At 42.7% G+C, this 22,389-nt stretch overlaps 1 protein-coding gene across 1 annotated transcript in view; it reads left to right on the plus strand.

The window, feature by feature from the left end:
- Window positions 1–6,500: 6,500 nt before the first annotated feature.
- The window catches only part of LOC311038571 (cadherin-18), a gene marked incomplete at both ends in the record, with an annotated part of 121,736 nt that continues 105,847 nt past the window's right edge, over window positions 6,501–22,389 (plus strand). Inside the window, one exon of the mRNA XM_084048144.1 lies at window positions 6,501–6,758. Coding sequence (XP_083904270.1) covers window positions 6,501–6,758 — 258 coding nt within the window. The remainder of the gene's footprint in view (window positions 6,759–22,389) is intronic.

The raw sequence follows: 22,389 nt of genomic DNA on the forward strand, positions 1-22,389 counted from the left end.
ACAGTGAGACTTGGGAATGGTGTTGCCTCATTGAAGCATCAGTTCATCATTTGTTCAGCATAGCTAGAGCTGCCAAATGATGTATTTTCTATGTTTATGATGAGCAGCTTTCTCTGCCCTCAGTCTGTGCAGCTGCAGTGTTTGACAACCAATGGTTTTCTTTTTTTATACATCTCAATTAGAGTTGTACTGCCTGTAGCTTGAAAAGAAAATATCGTCATCATGCAGGAAGTTGCTGAGATAGGGTGGTAAGAGAAAATAGAGTTGAGGGAGTTTGTCCTTGGTGTTTTGCAAGTGTAAAATCAACTGTGCACTTTTGTAATATATAATAGATATAACGAATGGATATAATGGATGTAAAGTGTAGTGCCCAGTGAACTGTGCGCACTTGCTCAAGCATGCACAGAGCTGTAGCCTGTTTACCTCTGAGACTGTATACATATGGTACCTTTCAAGGCCCATTTATACTACCATTGAGAATTGATACACATACTCCGGTCTGTACTTAATGTTTACAGGATCAACCACGGCTGGGTGATTCAACCATTGGAAGGTTCTAGACTGGCTGTTACAGTCTCCTGACTTGAACCCAATAGAACATCTTTGGTGGGATTTAAAGACGTTTGCAGAACACAAACTCCAGAATAATAGTGAACTGGAAGCCATTGCACATGAGGAATAGGCCAAGATTCCCCAGGAACACAGCCAGAGGTTGGTGTCTGGCCGTGCATCATGTTTATGATAGGTCATAACAGCAAAAGGGTGCTCTTCTCAGTACTAAAGACACTTGTAATGAAGGTTCCGAAATGTTTTGAAACCGCAGCAGTCACTGAAAGTGTCATTTTGTGTTGAAGTTGGAGAACATTAGTTGTGTTGAGCTATTTCAATTGTTCTTGTTTGATTAGCTTGTTCCAAAAGTAACTGTAGCTGCTGTCCATAGTCCTGACATAACTGTAGCTGCTGTCCATAGTCCTGACATAACTGTAGCTGCTGTCCATGGTCCTGACATAACTGTAGCTGCTGTCCATGGTCCTGACATAACTGTAGCTGCTGTCCATGGTCCTGACATAACTGTAGCTGCCGTTCATAGTCCGGACATAACTGTAGCTGCTGTCCATGGTTCTGAAGTAACTGCCACTGCAGCTGCTGTCCATGGGGCCTGTGGCCCCTGGGGCCCACATGTGACTGAATACAATGCTTCCGGGGTCCATTTATATTGTATCCAAGGGTTACATTTACACACTCTCAGAGTTAAAGACCTTACGGTCCATTTGGTTATTTTGAGAACGATGATTATGTAATATAATAACACTGAGAGTGTATAAATGTAACCAAATTGACCATTACTGGTCCATTTGGTCACATTTATACACTACCAGGGTTATATACCTTTAAGGGTCCGTCCATTCAATTGTGATCTTTTGAGCACTACTGGCCTAGACTAGAAAACAAACAAAGTAAATTGTTTATCAACCACATGACTGGTACCCTGTATTTTTTGCCTTCTGATCGTTCTTTCTAAGCAATGGCCAAAATAACTGTTACTACTGTTGGACGCAATGCGAGCACAAACGCACTGCAACATTTAGGCTTTTCCACACGGAGGAAAACAATGAATGAATAATCCTTTCTGCTGAACAGATCAGAGCAACTTTTGCTATGCACAGAAAGTCACTGAAAGTTTGTTTAGCAACTGCATTCTCCATACCGTGCCATTCCGATATGTAAACATAAACACATGCTTGTGAAGATGGGTGGTGCTCAGAGGGTGAAACCAGAGACAATACGACCACTGAACCAATCGACACCTTTCATGCAAAAAAAAAATCAGCCCAAAAAACAACTGTTTCACAACAGCCAAGTTGTGGACCAAACCACCAGCCTCAGTCACATATATTCAGTACTGTATATCTGAAAACGTTAAAGTGCTTGCTCTAGCCTAGCACTATATCACCAGCCCAGAGCCATTGAGAAATTGTGATTTCCTCAAACTGAATAAACACCACACAAAAAGAAAACTTAACTGTTAGTTCAGTCTTGAAATTTAAAATATAGACATCATCGGTGGGCAGGTTTGATCATCTCATTTATTACATTTGATATGAAAAAAAATATGCAAGAATAATTTCAGCACTGTTTCCAGAAACAGAAAGGTTGTTGTGTAGTTTCTATTAGCTTGGAATCGGTAGGTTCTCTGAAACAAAGAGTGGGTAGAGAAATGGTGAAAATGATATGAAGATAAGGCTCCTTTAATGTGTTGGTGTTACATAGACTACACCATTATGTATCATATACAGTACACGCTTGTTGGACAGGCGTATGTTTCTAGTGCAAGGGTTCCCAAACTTCTCAGGCCGTAACCCCCCCAAAATAATCATATTTGAACGGGGACCCCCCCACCCTGACATGCACTTGGAATTGTAGGCATTACATCTAGTTTGACTCGGTTCCACAGATAAATATTTGAAAACATCCAAACTTGCAACTGCGAGGCGTTGTGAGCTTTTAGTCTATTTCACAATGTTTTGCCTCTTAAGTAATGTTTGACAATTTGGCCAATTTGGTATTAAAAAGGTCTTGAAAGTCATTAAATTGGAACTTTTGAAATGCGCAGATATGTATACACTTATACTGTATGTTGGTTTGTTTACTCTTGAGTGATAAAACAGTGTTGCACATTAAGCTAATCATCTGGGGACCCGCCAAAATAATTTGGGGACCCCCAAAATAAAGGGTTATCCCTGAAAACGAGTTTAGAGTCAGGGCACTAGTCTATTTTCTAACTCCAAATCGCTCAGCCTTCTCTAATTTGATTTCTTGCGTCGCTCTCTATACCCATCGACTCATACCTTACCTCTTACCTTGACTCAGTAAAGCAAAGCCTGAAAAACAGACTACAAGCGGGCGCCTTGTAAATGGAAGGTAACATGTTTGTATTTCTTCCCGTTTGGGAGAGGTGAGCACTCAACAGTGTCGTGTTCTCTCCCTCTCTCCCTGGTGGGACCCCCCTCTTAGTCGCATAATACGCGTTTCACCTGCTGCTACACCACTCCTCTCCAGCCTGCTGTTCCGCGTGTGCAAAAGGTTGGTGCTGTGAAATGGAATGCAGCGGGTGTGCGCTCAGCAGGGTGCCAAAACATTAGTGGCACCTATCTTTTCGCCTCTCCCTCACTCTCCTTCTTGTTCTCTAACACCCCCCCCCCCCCCCCCCCACACGCACGCACGCACGCACGCACGCACGCACGTGCACACGCGCACGCACACACACACACACACACACACACACACACACACACACACACACACACACACACACGCGCGCGCGCGCACACACACACACACACACACACACACACACATTCCTATTTACAGTGCCAGCTGCCATTGATTTCATGGCTCTCTCAGATGTGTTTTGCCTGGGATCAGCATGGTAATCTGTCAATTAGTGCACTGATTAAAGAGACCCCAGGGAGCCCCCCAGTCAAACCTCTGGAAGCAAAATTCTCACACTGACACATGATTGACTCCAGCTGAGCAGCCAGGTAGCCATACTGCCAAAAGGATCATAATGGGTCCTTTACCATGTGGCAAGGGAGAGCTCTTTAAATTGGAGCTCACACGGAAGTACGTTTTCCCCTACAGTTCTCATTAATGGCACCGCAGTTGTCGCTATTGCCTCTCCTGCTGGCTGCAGAAAAACTAACACTCCATTCAAGTGAATGAGGTTTTGGCCGGACTTTACATTTGATTTTATTTCCTTAGTAAACAATTATAAAAAAAAAAAAACGTTTTGTTTTCAATCGCTAGTTTAACTCTTTAAGACCGGGAACGCATCTGTGTGTCCTTTTTAGATTTCGTTGGGCTATTAAAAAATAGCAGATCAAAATAGCAGATCTACAAGCTCATAGCGCGGCACTGAGTGCCGCGCTATGAGCTTGTAGATTTGCTATTCTTTTTTAATCATGAAAAGTTGTGCAAATATTTGATTTTTTTTCTTTTTTTTTGCGGACATTTGTAACTCAAATCTTTGCTTCTGGGGGTTCCTGGAACTAAATATTCTACAAATGATTGATTTAAAAAATATATAATCCAAGATTTTTCCATAACTTTTCACGATTTTTCAAAAATAGCAGATCTACAAGCTCATAGCGCGGCACTCGGTGCCGTGCTATGAGCAGTGCAGTGATAGTTAACTAAAACTCAGTAACTCTGGTAGGCCTACTTATGCATGTGTGGGGGATCTGTGAGATAGTACCGTGTCTATTGTTAGTATCGTTATTCAATCAGGAGCTATGCTTGATGTGTTATTTTTCCACATGGCCTCATTCCATCATTCACCTGTACAGTGGTGTAACCTGTGTGCTGTGTAAAACATTCTAGCATCACAACAGTAGTGCTACTGTGTGCTAGAACTGTTTGCCTCTATGCTCTAAAATGGTATTATAGGTTTGTTGATACTTTGCCACTCTGAAAGGAAGTCATATGAAAACATCAAGGACGACTTCACCCATTTTCAACCTATCTTCATACAATGATGCTCATTATAATATGGTACAATCTTTGTCTATTCACTCTCTGTGTCTCAGAGGAGGGCTGTGGACAGTTCAGAAACCCTCCTACCAGTGACATCATCAATTGAAGTTGAAACTGTAGGCTTTCTATTCTTGTAAAGTTAGCATGCTATAATGGAAGTCATTGCTCTCGCATTCATAAAAATCAAAAAGAAAATGTGAAATTGTGTTTGAAAAAACCCTGCCTAACGATGATGTCACTGGTAAGTGGTAAGTGTCCACAGCCCTCCTATGAGATACAGACCGTGTAGAAAATAATAGTACCATTTTATGAGCATTAGTAATGACCAATTATATGAAGATAGGTTGAAAATGGGTGAAGTCGTCCTTTAAATCCAAATAAACACTCACAATAGTCCCTCCTGACAGGAACCTAATAGATCCCTATTAATGGGGTTTTCATAAATCACTGTATGCCAGGACTACAGGAGAAAACACATTTAAGCATGGCTTTCATGTTTCCTACGGTATGCAGATGAGGATCTTGCCCCAGATTACGAATGTTTGGCTCAATGCTTTAGCATTTACCCAGTCTTGTCTTAATCCGAGAGGCTGTTCCAATCCGATGTGGAACAGCCTTTTCCTAACCTGTCAGTGGCTGTGCTCAGCGCTCTGTTACCAATACAACCCTTCCCCACTTCACCAAACATCACCCACAACTATAGTTGAGCTGCATAATTCACATGTTGAGATATTTGAAACATGGGGATTAGTCAAGGCTTCTAGACATATTCATAAAGGGCTTTCCAAAGGAAACATAGATCCATATAATTGCAAAGGGCTTAATATTGTAGGTCCTGCACCACTTTGAGTTGGAAGGAAAGTTGACAATGCGTGTAGTTATATTTTACCTCTTTAATGCCCTTTTCAATATGTAATTTCGATCTTGAAAAGGTTCCATTTAGCAGAATCCCCGCCTCGTTTCCTTTCCATTTCAGTGGTTTTTAAAATCACCCTCTGCCCAACCTTTGATTGGCTTAATGTCTGTTCTTATCATAGTACATGCATTTTGTACTGACACTTTTGTTATTAAATTTGCCCTGACAAAATTAATCCTTTGCAGCAGGTCCCGGCAATGCAAGAAGAACTAAGAAAATAAGAAGCCTATTTTATTTATTTTTTACAAAACCATCTCCGAATTTCACCACTGTGGTCGTGCACTATTCTGATACTGTACATGGCTGTGACCTCATTTAGAAATGCAATTTACGAAGTAGTGGGCTGACCAGGGATTAAAGAAAAGTACATTATCGAATCCAAACTGTGTTTGAATAATGTAAAACAGCTCACAGTTGTGAGCTTGTAGATATTGTTGCTATTTTCAGTGTACGACACCGGAATACAATGAAGTATAAATCAGGCTTCAGTGTCAATATACTACCTGTCGTCCTCCTGGGGCCTCAATCTCACATTTCCGAGAGTGTGACAGTAAAGAAAACCACTTGGAGGAGTGGACTAAAGAAAAAACAAGTCTGTATTTTTGCACTAACCCTTCTGTTTCTTCTCTTCTTTCTCTCTCTTACCCAGGATATACAAAATGGCAGCTGGGATTCAGTCCTGTTTGTGGTAAAAAAATAAAAAAACATCCCTGGAGCTGAATTTCCAATTCGTCGCTGTTCCCTCACAGCTGGGGAATATTCCACAATGTAAATGAGAAACCTCGACTTCACTCCCCCACCCCACCCCCCCAAAAAATGATGGCTGCAGACCGTGACACTTAGCGGATCTATACCCCCCCGGACCACTTGGATTATAGAGCCTGCCTCGCCACTTCGGAAGCTGCGGGGGTGGCTAGCGGAGGCCACTCGCGGCGACGGAGGCGGCAGCAGCAGCGGCGGTGCATGGTGGCGGTGGCGGTTGTAGGAGGACCTTGACTCTACTCGACTACACCGCGGGAGGAAAACGTACAGAACGCTCAAGGTTGCCGCCATGAGGATACCCACCGCCTCCTGTCTCTGCCCCGTCCTGGTGTGCCTCTGCTTCCTCCAGAGGTGCGACGGGGCGAGCCACCGCGCCGCCTTGGCCAAGCTGCCCTCCAGGAATCACACCAGGCTGCCCTCCAGGAATCTGACCAAGCTGGCCAACGGCGAGACGGAGGTGCACCACAGGCTCAAGCGCGGCTGGATCTGGAACCAGTTCTTTGTTTTAGAAGAGCACTTGGGAACGGACGCACAGTATGTGGGGAAGGTGAGCACTGGTTTCATTTATCCAATATCCACTTAGACCCTCTGTGCTTCTCAAAACATTTTAATGTCAAGGACCTCCATAAACGTCCATTTGGTTCTATTTGTACACTGATAGACCTGTGAGGGTCCATTTGGAACCCCTTCAAGGAACCCTGAGGGTCCCTGGACCCCACACTGAGAACAACTGCTCTGTACTTAGTAAACTAATAGTTAGTTGACTAGGGTCGGCTCTGTACTCGGTCTGCTCTATCTACAAGATCACAGCTTGTTGTGACCTGTGAGCTACTAAATGGTAAATGGTGCATTTATATAGCGCCTTTATCCATGGGACTTTACAATGATTGTGCATTACATTCACCCATTCACACACACATTCATACACCGATGGCGGAGGAAACCATATGCAAGGCACCAACCTGCTCATCGGGAGCAATTAGGGGTTCAGAGTCTCGCTCAAGGACACTTCGACATTAACCCTGGGGGAGCCCGGGATCAAACCGGTTCCCAAGCGGCCGCTCTACCTCCTGAGCCACTGCCGCCCCAGTAGATCAGCTATTTTGAGCTAATGTCCCCCTCAGAATAGGGATGCTGTGGTTCAAGGGGTTATGGTTACAGTTATCAAAATGTACTTAAAGTACCAAAAGTAAAAGTATTAAAATATTTTAAAATAGCAGATCTACAAGCTCACAACGCGTCGCGATGCGAGGCGTTGTGAGTTTGTAGATCGGCTATTTACAAATAGCCTAGGTATAAAATATGGCTAAGTGGTTAATGTATGTTTTACAATACAATAATTGATAATTGCAAAGTAACTATTAAATACAGTTTTAGTAGAAGTAAAGTAAAAATACCTCAAAGTTGTACTTAAGTACAGTAGGCTACTTGAGTACATGTACTTAGTTACTTTACACCACTGACAGTACCGTCTCTCTGAGCGTTTTTAGTGCTTGTTATTCTTTAGACACTGTGTTTACATCCTGTACCACTATACACCTTTATCCAGAGGAATGCAAAGCAGCCTAGACGAAGTTTGTTGTCTGGGTCAAGGACAATTATTATACACGACTGGCATGGAGAAGGCGTTTGTGAGCTATCAGTGAAGAAACACTATCTATCTGAGACTGTTTGAACATATTTTGATCACAAGAAGCCTGCTTTTTTTCCCTTCTTCTTCTTTCTTTTTTCCCTGCATTGTCTAATTTGGCGAGGAATTAGTAGTTCCAATAGCTCTTCCTTCAACTTGGCTGACAGCCAAGTTGTCTATTTCAGAGCTGTTTGTATGTATGCATGTATATCCCCTCAAAGGTTTACCAATCACAGCTCATATGCATGATGTCGATGGATAGAGATGTCAAATGATATAAGCTCATTTAGGTCACATTCAATAGGCTACAATGGCGATGACGCTCCCAAAAAGGGGTGGAGCTTTGGTTGCCGGTCTGGTCTATCCACAAGTTTCCTAGGGCGTTGTGGGCATCACTTCCTGTCGATTTCATTGGATATCATTGGATTCAAATCGACAGGAAGTGATGCCCACAACGCCCTAGGAAACGTGTGGATAGGTGGCGTATTTATATGGATCGCTATATTTGGCCAAAGGAACAAAGACCATCACCACACTATTCAACATGCCCATATAAGCCAGTTTGTTTCCAGATCTTTCCTGTATAGTGCAGCTTTGTCCCGATTTACGAATTGTGAGGCTTCTTCACAGACTGACAAGTCAACCAACGCCGTTCATAGACTTTGGGACTTAGTTTGAGGGCAGTAAACTGATGCATTCAGCCAATAACTACTCAGCACAGTGTTTTGTCCGAGTTCCACATAGGCACTAACAAAATATCCTGTCAGCAGAGAGATTCCCAAGTTTTGTGTGAGCTGCTTCTACAGATTGTGTGCATGGTGCCGCATCCTTGGAATAATGCCAAGGAAGTCGAGAGAAAGTATTGGGTATGAGCAAAGTAAACATGGAATCTAGTCTCTGTGGGTTCAGTAGATAGGTAGCCGTTCTAGTTTGTTGGAAATGGGGAGGTAATGTAAAGAGATTGTGGTGAAGTTTATAGTCATATCATCACTAATCTCCACTGCAAAAAACAACAACAAAGAAACCTGGTCTCCCAACAACTTGTTTCCATGAGAGAGCTTTTCACCTCAATAATAAACGGACACTATTAGTTTACCTTTTGCATTTTCGTACACTTCTCCCTCCTACTTGACTTCTTGTTTCGGAGTGTTGGGGATTGTTTTCACTAAATATTTAACATTATCACCCTCAACCAAGAGACCTATGTCATGTTCTGCCAAGTAAAATTAAAAATATAATAAAATGTCAAGGCAGAATTTCAGAATTTATTGAAAGGATAGCCCCTTAAGCCTCTTTTTCGAGGGGGCCCCATAAACTCAGGCAGGATACACGGTTTAAAAGCACAGATAATCCTGTAATGCATCAAACCTGACACCAGCCAGCATAACAAAAAAACCTTACATCACAATCATTAAACCTCATAAAATCCTGACATCGAGCAACATCACATGACCCTATAAAAACAGCATTAGCAGATGCGTGAGAGGCAGTTGGTTTCTATGAATGAAAAGAACCTTGAGATGAAATATGACAGTCAGTTATTATGCGGACCACATTCTTACAAACATATGGCTCTTGACCTGTGTCACCCCGTCTCCCTGGATCTTTACTGTCACTCTCCACTTCTGTCTCTCCGGTGAAGAAGAAATACTTCAAAATAATCATTTAAAATCAGACGGTATAGTCCATGTGGGACCTTTATCTTTATAGCCTCTTGATCGGTGATGTATCACCCCAGTGACAATGGCCATTTTAGAATGATTGATGTTCCTCAAGGCGGAATGAAGGTGAAGACAGTTAACAGTGGCCGTGCACTTTTTAGCGGTGCCAACCACTCTACACTTGACTTTGTCCGTATGTCCGTCCGTCCGTCCGTCCGTCCGTCCGTCCGTCGTCCGTATGAGCCTGGGATGAGCACGGCAAAGAAGAAACACATACAAACACACGCGCACACACAGACACACACACACACACACACACACACGGACGTGGACACTGCCTATGTCATCTCTCCTCTCATTGCCCACACGTACCACTGGTTATCAAAGAGGGGTCCAGGGACCCCCAACGTATGTTATGTCCGAGCACGGGATGAGCACGGGATTTTAAACAGCTATAACTCCAGTTCGCAGCATGCCACCAAGTCCACATTTGGTATGTGGACTTACACCACCAATAGGGACGGGCATGAATTGCTGACGTTCTCAAAGAGGGCTCCAGGGACCCCCAGCGTCTGTTATGTCCCTCCGCCCGTATGAGCACGGGATGAGCACGGGATTTCAAACAGCTATAACTCCAGTTTGCAGCATGCCACCAAGTCCACATTTGGTATGTGGACTTAGACCACCAATAGGCACGAGCATGAATTGATGAAGTTATCAAAGAGGGGTCCAGGGACCCCCAGCGCCCGTATGAGCACGGGATGAGCACGGGATTTTAAACAGCTATAACTCCAGTTTGCAGCATGCCACCAAGTCCACATTTGGTATGTGGACTTAGACCACCAATAGGGACCAGCATGAATTTCTGAAGCCCCGCCCCCTCTGTCTTCCCATTGGCTGGCCTTCAAACAGCCATAACTCAAGTTCGCAGCATGCTATGGAGTACAAATTTTGTACATGGACTAAAACCAGCAATAGGGACGAACTGTAATTACTTAAGCCCCACCCCCTCTGTCTGCCCATTGGCTGGGCTTTAAATAGCTATCATTCCAGTTTGCTGCATGCTACCAAGTACAAATTTGGTAAGTGGACTCAGACCACCAATAGGGACGAACTGAAATGAGTTAAGCCCCGCCCCAAAGGCACCGCTTCCTTCACACAGGGTGTGATTTTTTTTACCCAAGTGGTGACACAAACGAAAACATATCCGTATAGCTCCACATTTAATAATGAAGAAAATGGCAATGGAGACATTGATTGATTCACCTTTCTTGATAGAAGAAGAACATTAGAAGATAACAGATAAATGAGTTGTAACAACAAACAAAGCAGATTCTGCCAACACACACATACACACACGCACGTGCATGCGTGCGTGCGCACACGTGCATGCGTGCGCGTGCGCACACACACAAACACACACGTATAAATAAACAGCACAAAAAGTTCAGAAATGTGTTTGGTAGATTATTTTCTCTGTTGCAACAACGTTTCTTGCCAATAATTATAATACAGTTTCAAAGCCTATGAACAGTATTTCCCTTTAAAATGGTGCCCCATTTGCAGGGGACTTTATTTGGGTTGCGCCCATGAATAAATTGACAAATCTCTGCCAATGCCAAACAGCTTATTCTGCATGGAAGCCACAGGTAATGATGATTGACATTATCTGAACTCATATCATGCACGGGTACTGGGTAGCTACACAACAAAGTCAAACATAGCTTTAAAGTTATATGGATAACCCCAGCATGTTTGTAAAGTGTTGGTGTTAGTGGTGGTGGTTGGCAGTGACTTTTCTCAGCTGTATAATAAAGCCACTGGGACCTGGCTAAGTCTACTGCTTGCAGATTGCCTGCCCTTATCTCTTGAAATGTGAAAATGTGTTTTCTCTGCTGCAGTGATCATTATTCTAGCACTCAGGCACAGGCTAATCCCCTCAACCACACTCCAAGAGAGAGAGAGAGAGAGAGAGAGAGAGAGAGAGAGAGAGAGAGAGAGAGAGAGAGAGAGAGAGAGAGAGAGAGAGAGAGAGAGAGACAGAGAGAGAGAGAGAGAGAGAGAGATTCTCAGCACATATCGTCGTTGTCGGGCAGAAACCTTGTTTCTCCATATTATTATTTTTTAAAATGTTTTTCATGTATGAATGCAGTATCGTGCAAACGTAGCATAAAAAGGCAATCTACAAGTTTGTGGATTTGGGATATTGTTTTGAACAAAACGGAACATTTTTGCCTAAATTGACAAGGCCAAAATGTGGACGCCAGGTTGAAAGAGTTAAGACTGCTTGTGGGTTCAATAAATGTTTAACCAAAGAAAAGTATTATCAAGAGCTTGTGACTAAAACTAACTCCATTGGAGACGATGATTTGTTTATTACTTTTTCTTTTTTTTTTCTTTTCTTTCTTTTTTTCTTTTTTCTTTTTTCTTTTTTTTCTCTTTTTTCCATTTTCTGGAAAGTAACAGTTTTGGACGTACAAGGTTTCCACATGACGGCAATGCTATGTCTGTATTTCAACAACAGACAGGAGAGATGACAGAGAGTAGAAAGAGAAAGACAGAGAGAGAGAAAGAGAGAGAGAGAGAGAGAGAGAGAGAGAGAGAGAGAGAGAGAGAGAGAGAGAGAGAGAGAGAGAGAGAGAGAGAGAGAGAGAGGCAACCAGCTGAATCCAATATCCTCCAAATACCACCTTTCACCTCCACTGTCTCTTCATTATAACACAAAAATAAACATTTTCATCGAGAAATGCCCCTTGACAACACAGTGGAAAGAAAGGTGTTATTTGTTGATGAAACATTGTTTCGCCCCTTGTTTATTAGTACAGTATAAGCAAACCATAGAGTCCCAAGGTGCAGACAGAAAACAGCCTCTCAGCATTTTCTGTGGCATTGTTGTAGCTTAAGTGGTGCAAGGGTATTACTTAGGGAATAGCTACAGGAGGTACCTTCCCCTCCACAATGGCAGTTTATCAGTGCACTAATTGCATGGAGAAGTAATTACTCTCATGGATTCTAAGTACCATTAAATACAGCCTTTCCCCTTTTAATGTCCCTGACTGGTTGGCTGTCCGGGGCATGGGCTGACTAAGCTGCCTGGTTTGTTTGGTTAGCTCTATAACATTGGCCTCTTTATGATAATATTGATGTACTTCCTTCCTACCTTTGGGTTGGCTGTGGTGTGCATTGTGCGTGTGTGCCTATCCGTGTGTGGTTTAGCGACGAACACTAAAGTCAAAGTAAACACGTGCAGGCTAATCCTGGATGACGATAAGGAGGAACAGAGGAGAATAGACCAATGTGCATATTATTAGGGAATTAACTTGACACAGACATTTAAGTGCGATGGGGGTCTCCCGATGGTTAGCATGAGAAACATTTAATTATGTGGTTTGGTCTGGGCCTAAAGTGGCCAACAGACAGTATGACCCTTAATTAGACTAGACAGGGGAGAGACGCAGATTAATTCATTCTGCTTTCAAATTGTTAATTCTCCTGGCTTTATTCTCCCCCTACTAGAATTGCTATCTCTCTTTCTATAATTAATAATCAAATATATTTCCTGCATTGTTACTGTAAATGGCCTTTTAGGGTGCGGTCACACCAAACTTTGATTCTACCTTTATGCTTTTCAATGGGAACGGAGCGTTTTGTTTTGTGGAAATCCGCGAATGGCAACACACCACTCTGTTCCCATCGAAAAGCAGTGGCAGGGGGGGCACGGTGGCGCAGTCGGTAGCGCTGTCTTCTCACAGCTAGAAGGTCCTGGGTTCGATTCCCGCCAGGGACGCTGTGGGCGCTGGGGGCGTGTTCTCTCCTCCACGTCATCGGCGCCCTGGTGAAAGGGCCTACTCTGTGTGGAGTTTGCATGTTCTCCCCGTGTCTCCTAGGGTAGTTAATACCCTCACAAAAACATGTAGTAATCCTGGTCACTATACTGCCTCCCCCTGGTCAGCCGGGGCGCCTGATGGAGGAGAAGGGAACTGGTTGGAATAACGTGTTCCTTCCACACGCTATGTCCAACCAGGGAAACTCCCCCCTGTCGGGTGATAAGAAGCGGCCTGCTTGCTCCTCATGCATTGAAGGAGGCATGAGCTTCAGCTTGGGCTCTCCCTAGGCTGGCAGAGGGTAGGTAGTGCCCAGGATTACATAGGCAATTGGCACTGGGTGAAAAAATGTGGGTTACAAAATCGTGGGGTAAAAAAAAGAGAAAAAAAAGAAAAGCAGTGTCAGAATCCGCCGCATAGGCAGAATCAAAGTTTGGTGTGACCGCACCCTTATGAGAGATTGCAATGTGTAGCAGTTTGTGCTAAGTGCAACAAAAAGCAGGTGGATTTCAGATACTGCGTGGCGGACGTGAAAAGACAAGCCGTGGGGCTGAGGAATCCACAAGGGCAAAACACTGTGACTGGTTTCACCACAAGGTGAGAATTTGTGTTGGCAGTCACCCACATAGGGAGTTAAATGCATGGCTCTGCAGAGCAACTTCTGAGGGAACGAGCAAAGGGACCCCGGTCTGTCAAGTACATTTTTTTAATCCCCCTGAGGTCTCCCATAATCCCTCCTATAGTGACATCTTTCTGTAGGGAGCTGATACATTTTGGTGGGAAATGACAGTTTTGAGTGAGTGAGAGGCAGATGCTTTTCAAGGACAGGCCTTGTCCAGATGCGCCACACAAAGACACGTGACAGCCTCCTAACGCAGTGGGCGGTGCCTTGGTGTCAATCACAGCAATGACAGGGCGCTTTGAAATTCTCTAAGCAGATAGTGGACTAGTCTGTTATTTTTAGAAGGCAACGCCTATCCCATGTTACAAACACTATGTTAACCCATTGAGACCTGAAGCCGATTCTAGAAATGTCTTCTAAATCCCAACAGTTTTTGGAAAAACGTGTGTTGCTAAATCAGTGGTTCTCAAACTTTTTCATGTCAAGGACCCCCAAAATGATATGTATTTGGCCGCGAACCCCCATCTCAAAATAGATTTGTTCCAGGGACCCCCAGAAGCAAAGATTTGAGTTAAAAATGCTTGAAAAGAATATATATATTCATGTTTACGACACATTCTCAAACCCAGGTTGTACTACAGTGACAACCTGGAGTCACTGTAGTTGAGCAACATCTGACGAAGTGTCAAGAGTCAAGACGTTTGACGCGACAGGCTTTCCTGTCACATTGCATGTTGACCAGGACGTCATGATTCCAAGCTAAATAAAGATTTATTTATTTTATTTTTATTTTTATATGGCTTGGTTAACATCATCCTATTTAGGTTAAGGAACTTTGAACTGTTTGAAATAAAGTAGCATAACTACAGTCAGAATGGAATCACACTGACAGAATGGGTGAGAAATGAGAAAAAATTGAGAAATACCCACTTCTTTCCTTTGTGCATTTTCAGAAAAAAAGTGGCATCTTCTTTAGAAGGTGTCCAACTGTTTTATGCATCCAGTACAACTAAAAATGGATTGTGCTTGTGACAGATTCAGGCAAGTATTATATCAATGGTGTGGCGAAAAAGCTAAAGCATGGTTGTCTTGGAATTGCTTTTTTAGCATGGCTTTGGGATGACAGGAACTGCATATTTGAATATTGGTTACACACACGGTGGTAAGATTAAAAATAAAGTGAAAATCCCTCTCATAGCCATTGCGACTGTGTTTTAAATGAAGAAAATAAATATTGTGCAAACAAAAAGTCAAGGCATTTACTTTCATGCCATATTGATAAATGTGGTACAGTATCATCAGTGAGGTTTATCAGTGTACAGACCACATAGCTCGATTAAATAAGACGTACAGTAGGAGTATTGTACAGTATGTGCTAATGCCAATTTAAATATCAGTGAATAGAGAGGCATAGAGATCATATTGTCGCTGTCTGTGTCTGCTGTAAACCTTGTATGTCCAAACGGTTTCTATTCAGGAAATGAAAAAAAAAAAGGTTCCAATGGATCCGATGTAGTTATTGTTTAGCCACAAGCTCTTGTTAATACTTTTCATTGGTTCAATTCATTGCCCTGTCTCTACTCCAGCTTGAACATTAAGATCATATTAGTCCCATACGGCCAACCCACAAGAAAATCATTGGCATCGACTGGTTTGCAAGCAGCTAAATGCCCAACCATAATATTTCCTGACGTTGAATGGCTGTCTAATTCATTTCTATATCATTAACCACAGTTTATAACACATCCTAACTCCTTGGCAGTGGTGGCAGAGAGGGAGGGCGACAGCATTAAAGCCAGTGTTTATTCTCAGGACACTAATACTCACATTACTGTACACCAGGATGTTTACAATCCTGCAGGTTTGATTGATTGATTGATTGAATACTTATTAGTCAGAAATAGCAAACAGTGCAAGGTACAGTAAGACATTAAAGCTAAACGTTCTGGGGACTTTCCATTCCATTCCATTGTGATCCTATGTATTCAATTCACCAACAAAGCATACAACAAATCACAAAAAAAGGTGTTTTTTCAGGCCAATTTAGGTGGGGACGGCGCGGTTCCTTTAAATTTGCCTTGTTACAACCCCACGGAAGTGGAAGCCAGAGGACAAACTATTAGGGCGGATCATGGTGGTGTGTGTGTGCATGGTATGCATCCTTTATCGTGCCCTTCCATCACCGCTGCTCCTCATGCAGTGGCCATTAGCGGCGTGCTCCATCACAGAGCTGGACTGTGACTATTACAAATCAATCAGAGAGAGAGAGAGACGGAGAGAGAGAGACGGAGAAAGAGAGAGAGAGAGGAGACCGTAGTCAGCCTAAAATGTGGTGATAATCAGACAATCAAGCACGCCCACATAAAAAGTGATTAAGTCCTCTTGAGTGAAGAATAAGGGGCAGAGATTTAATCAAACCCCTTCCCCCCCACACACAGACACACACACGCACACACGCACACGCACACACACACACACACACACACACACACACACACACACACACACACACACACACACACACACACACACACACACACACACTCTCACTCCCCAACTCCATCACCCCCACACTAATTGCATATATGAGGCCCAGGCACTGATCATCACCTCTGGCGCCTCCCCTTTCCTTCACCTTCGGCTCCATCTTCTATTGTCACATCAGCGATAGGCTGCTTTCCAGATCAAACTGATGCTCCTTTAACCCATTAAGACCTGAGGGCGATTCTAAAAATGTTAAAACAAAAATATCTCAAAATATGTTGTTCCAGAGATCCCCAGAAGCAAAGATTTGAGTTACAAATGTTTGCTTTAAAAAATATGTATATATTCAAAGATTTGCAAAAATGTTCACGATTTTTCAAAAATAGCAGATCTACAAGCTCATAGCGCGGCACTCGGTGCCATTTTTGAATAGCCCAAAGAAATCTTAAGAATGACACACAGCTGCGTTCCCGGTCTAAACGGATTAATGAGCCTTCCTGCACCAGCAAACAGTCAATATCACTGTCCTTTTTGTCCTGTTGTCACCCGAAGGCGACATGTTACAGTATATGCTTTGCTTGCAAATTCTGGGCAGCACCGAAATCGCCGCATTGGGCAGTGCTACGTTTTGCATTGATGTACCTGTACACAAAAAAAACAAAGGGGGACAGTGCATCACTGTCCTGTCTGTCTGTCTCTAGGCCTAGGGATGCCAAGTTGAAAGTGGTGAATGCACTTGATCAGAATTTCCCTACGGGGATCACGGCGTCAACCGTGAGCCTTCAAGCTATCGATTTGCAGCTCTCATTCAAGCCTTTAACAGAGGACTACCTGGAATCTCTCCAGAAAGTCCTTCATGCTATCACCTCATATATCAGCGTGTGGTTTATCTGGTCTTACTGCATGTAGTCACCGCAGTCACGCCGTGACATTTTATCATCTCTCCCTGACCGAAGCCCCCCGCCCCCCCCTTATTTTAAGTATCTTGTGTCATATAGCTTTCATACAGTAGCATACATGTACACAGCAATTTACACTCAACTCGATTTTGCTGTGTGGATTGTAAAGGAGTTTGTGAGTGATTTATGTGGTACTTCTCCGCGGTGTTAATGCTCCTCATAAAGTTGTCCTTCTTATTCACTTCACCGCGCAGCTCCTGATCATCATCTTCTTTTACAACCACTGCGGAATCTTGTCCAGCTTTGCAGGCACATTTCTCAGCATAAATTTAGGAAAGCTAGAGTTAGACAACATAACTCTGAAACCAATGCATAAACAAATATACTTTTTACATTGAACCACTTTCAACCTGGCATCCCTATTATTATCATTATTATTTATTTAAATAGCAGATCTACAAGCTCTCAACGCATTGTGCTGTGATGCGCTATTAGCTCGTGGATTGGCTATTTTACCTGAATGGTTGCATCATAAGTACATGCAGACAAATACAGAAGAGCATGTCTCGCTTGACCTGAGCTAACAAGGTTCTTCTACCAGTCAGGTTGAATCATTCGCTTCCTCCAAACGTGTGTGAACGGTCTACTTGACCAGACACATTACATGGTACAGCTGAACCAAGGCCGAGCAGCTTGGCAGTCAGCATCAATTAACTCGTAACCATAATCTCTTTAGTGCTCGGCCAGGCACATAAATGGATAATCGCGTACCAAACAGTATAAGTGAAAGGCTGTTGATAAAAGGCAAGTGCAATTTATTCATAAATCTCTTTTAACAAACAGAATGAGAAACGGAGGGAAAAAAATATGGCTTTTATGTACTCTGGCTGCCCCTTCGGACGTTTCAATGAAATCATGCCTGGCGTTTGGCCAGGGATCCGGAATGTTCACGCAGATGATTTTAGGGCCCCTGACTCCGCTGATCCCTTTAAACTCCCCCCAGAAAAGCATTGCCTGCAGGCAGGCACTTGACTAGCCACATGTCAGTCATCCATTCTAGCAAGACTTTAACTCTATTTAAAAATAGCAGATATACAAGCTCATAACACGCCATCGAGTGCCGCGCTATGAGCTTGTAGATCTGCTATTTTCTGAAAAAACTTGAACATTTGAGCATATCTTTGAATATATATATTTTTTTCAAAGCAAACATTTGTAACTCAAATCTTTGCTTCTGGGGGATTCTACACATCTCTTCTAAATCCTAACAGTTTTTTGAAGAAAAAAAAATGATGTTGCTATAATCAGTGGTTTTCAAACTTTTTCATTTCAAGGACCCCCAAAATTAAATGAATTTTGGCCACGGACCCCCATTTCAAAATATTTTGTTCCAGGGACTGTGAGCTTGTAGATCTGCTTGAATAGCCAAAGAAATCTTAAAATGACACAGAGGCGTTCTCGGTCTGAAAGGGTTAATAAAGTCAGCCATAGAGGGTTAGGAGATAAACGCAATCCCTTGTCCTGCTGTTTTGCAGAGGAGAGAGTCTTTGTGCGAGGAAACAAGGCACTTCCGAGGTTGTATGGGTCAGCGCTGCTCTCGACGTTATCGCCTTTGATCATGTCACACACATGATACCTTGAACGACCACTCTGCGTTAGAGTGGGCGATCCTCTTCCTTCTTCCTTCCTTTCTTCTCTCACGACATCAACTGACAAAGCTCATGTTCCTTCTACAGATCCCCTCCCTCCCCCCACTCACATGCACACACTCACACAAACACATGCACGCACGCATGCAGTATTGCACTGATGTATGTTAAGCTCTTATCAAGCCTGGCCGCCGTGGATTAACAAAACTGACACCTAATTACATTCAGTAGGCAGGGAGTTGTGACATTTTCTTTGTGATCATTATTAATGAACTATAAATAATAGATCCCAACGCTGAATTCACACGCATTATAGGACCATGCCACCACAGAGGAATTGAGGCCTAGTGACACCAAAGGTTGCCCCGAGCCACTTTCCCTCTCGATGCTCAGCTTTTTGATCATGCCTTTCAAATGGATAATCCAAAAAAAACTAGTCCATACTGGGGGAATGAGTGTGGCGCCCCAACTACAGACAGTATGTGCAGACTTGGGACAGCGACTGCGACTACAGATCCACATAGCCTGCTCCTGAAATGCTAATAAACACCTTACATTTGGGGAAAGTGGAAAAAATCTGCTACATGATTCCCTGTATATGCCAATGGTCAATGCCCATGTGCAATTTCAGATCGATTGACCAATCCACTGAGGAGAAACATATATAACGACAGATAGGACAGAAAGACAGAATAACAGAGTTTTCTCCATTTTTTTAGGAGGAGTAGTAGGATAGTAGCTTAGTAGGATCTATGACCAGGGGTGGAAAAAGTACTCAAATTATTTACTTAAAGGGCAAGACCACTTTGGTAGAGGTTTGGGTTGTGTAGTTACCTTGCCATGATGTAACTCCAAAGGTGGGCAAGAAATAAAAAATGATTGCTCCATTGATTAGAAATTGATAATTCAAAATATGCTCCTCATTGACTTACATTGTACGGTAAAACTGCTCTCAAAGTCACTCTTTTAGCACAAAAACAAACGCAAACAAAGTTGATTCAGACAATATAGAACATCACCAAACCCAGTACTGTTTTTTTTTTAAATAAAAATGTCAACTTCCTGTTGATTTTGCCATTTTTAATAAGTAGAAAACCCGGACTGGATCGGCGGATCCGGATCCAGATCTTCAAATAGTAAAATCAACAGGAAGTTGACATTTTTATTTAAAAAAAAACAGTACTGGGTTTGGTGATGCTCTATATTGTCTGAATCAGCTATGTTTGGGTTCATTTATGTGCTAAAAGAGTGACTTTGAGAGCTGTTTTACGGTACAATGTAAGTCAATGAGGAGCATATTTTGAATTATCAATTTCTAATCAATGGGGCAATTATTTTTTATTTCTTGCCCACCTTTGGAGTTACATCATGGCAAGGTAAATACACAACCCAAACCTCTACCAAAGTGGTCTTATACCCTTTAAGTAAAAGTACCAATACTGCAATATAGAAACACTTTTTACAAGTCAAAGTCCAGAATTAAAAATTTACTTGAGTAAAAGTACAAAAGTATTGGTATCAAAATGTACTTAAAGTACCAAAAATAAAAGTACTAAAATGTTTGAAAATAGCAGATCTACAAGCTCACAACGTGTCGTATAAAACTAGAAGTTCGGGCCGCTACGCGGCCCGAACGTCTAGCGTGACGCATCGTTCACTTTGCAGTGCCACCTTACAGGCACCTCACAGTGTGAGAGAGAGTTTTGTGCTCTCCTAAACTTATCACTATGGAAGCCGTCGAAGCCGTCGAACTGGTGCGATCTGACGGCATCCTAGAATTTATAGGTAGGATGTGATGTCATGCTGTCGTGAGATTACGTCACACTGGCGTTGTGTCCATATTCGGGACGACCGTCTCATCGTGATGTCATGCTGTCGTGAGATGACGTCACACTGGCACATCAACCCGATCGCCAGAGGAAACGTTCTCATTGAACGTTTTTCAACGTTTCTCAAAATCCGTGCATAGGCTACTGGAAAACCACAAATTCCGTGCATAGCCGCCTCGCATCTCCCCCATTGTGACTAAACCATTTCGGAGGCGCGCAGTCTCAAGGGAATTGTTGCCGTGTGAAGGACCACCGAGCGAGCTAAAGCGAGCGAGTTGCCGTCCTGAACATTGCGACATTCCCTTGAGCCTACTCAGCGCCGTTTGAGTTACGTACCGATAGGCACAGAATAGTAAATTTTGTTGTGGGGACTGCTCTACTTCCTGGTTTTTCCGGGTTGCGACTGGTTACGCCCCCCGTGGGACTCCCCGTACATATGCACGGAATTTGGGGGTTTCTAGGCGACTATGCACGGAATGACGTGCACAAATCCGTGCAATGTATACTAATTCTCTGGCGATCAGGCTGGGCACATACAACGTTACAACGTACATACTGACAACCGACATGGCGCAGGATTCAAATTGTATATATAGATAGATAGAGCTAAAGTGGTTAATGTATGTTTTATAATGAATAAGATAATTTATATCTGCAAAGTAACTAGTAGGTAAAGTTCAATATTTGCCTCTGAGATGTAGTGGAGTAGAAGTAAAAGTGTTAGAAATTGGAAATAGGCAAGTAAAGTACAAATACCTAAAAATTGTACTTAAGTACAGTACTTAAGAAGATGTACTTAGTTGCTTTCCACCACTGTGTATGACAGTAGGATTATAGTAGGATAATCTGGATAAACTCAGGCCTGCTCAGACATATAAAGAATTCATTTTCACAATGTATGCTTTCCGACAGTAAAAGCGATATTGAGCAGAAGCTCCGTGTTGTTTATCTACAGTACATGTGCATGAGATAAGTCCACATGTCGTTTGTGTTTATCTGTTGTCTCTGCAGTGCATGGTGAGCGAGAACCCGGTGTAGTGTTTCCATTCACTCGCACTGTATGGTGAGCAGTGGTGGAAAGTAACTACATCTACTTAAGTACTATACTTAAGTAGAATTTTGAGGTATTTGTACTTTACTTCAGTATTTCCAATTTCCAATACTTTTACTTCTACTCCACTACATCTCAGTGGCAAATATTGTACTTTTACTCCACTACAATTATTTGAAAACTTTACTTACTAGTTACTTTTCAGATATAAATTATGATATCATGAAACATACATTAACCGCTTTAGCCATATCTTACCTAGGCTATTTGAAAATAGCTGATCTACAAGCCCACAATTCGTCGCTTCGCGACACGTTGTGAGCTTGTAGATCTGCTATTTTCAAACATTTTTGTACTTTTGGTACTTTAAGTACATTTTGATGCCAAAACTTTTGTACTTTTACTCAAGTCGATTTTTTATTCTGGACTTTTACTTGTAACAGAGTATTTCTATATTGCAGTATTGGTACTTTTACTTAAAGGGTAAGACCACTTTGGTAGAGGTTTGGGTTGTGTAGTTACCTTGCCA

This window comes from Gymnoscopelus microlampas (genome assembly GCF_963454915.1).
Source record: "Gymnoscopelus microlampas genome assembly, chromosome: 22".
Classification (NCBI taxonomy): domain Eukaryota; kingdom Metazoa; phylum Chordata; class Actinopteri; order Myctophiformes; family Myctophidae; genus Gymnoscopelus; species Gymnoscopelus microlampas.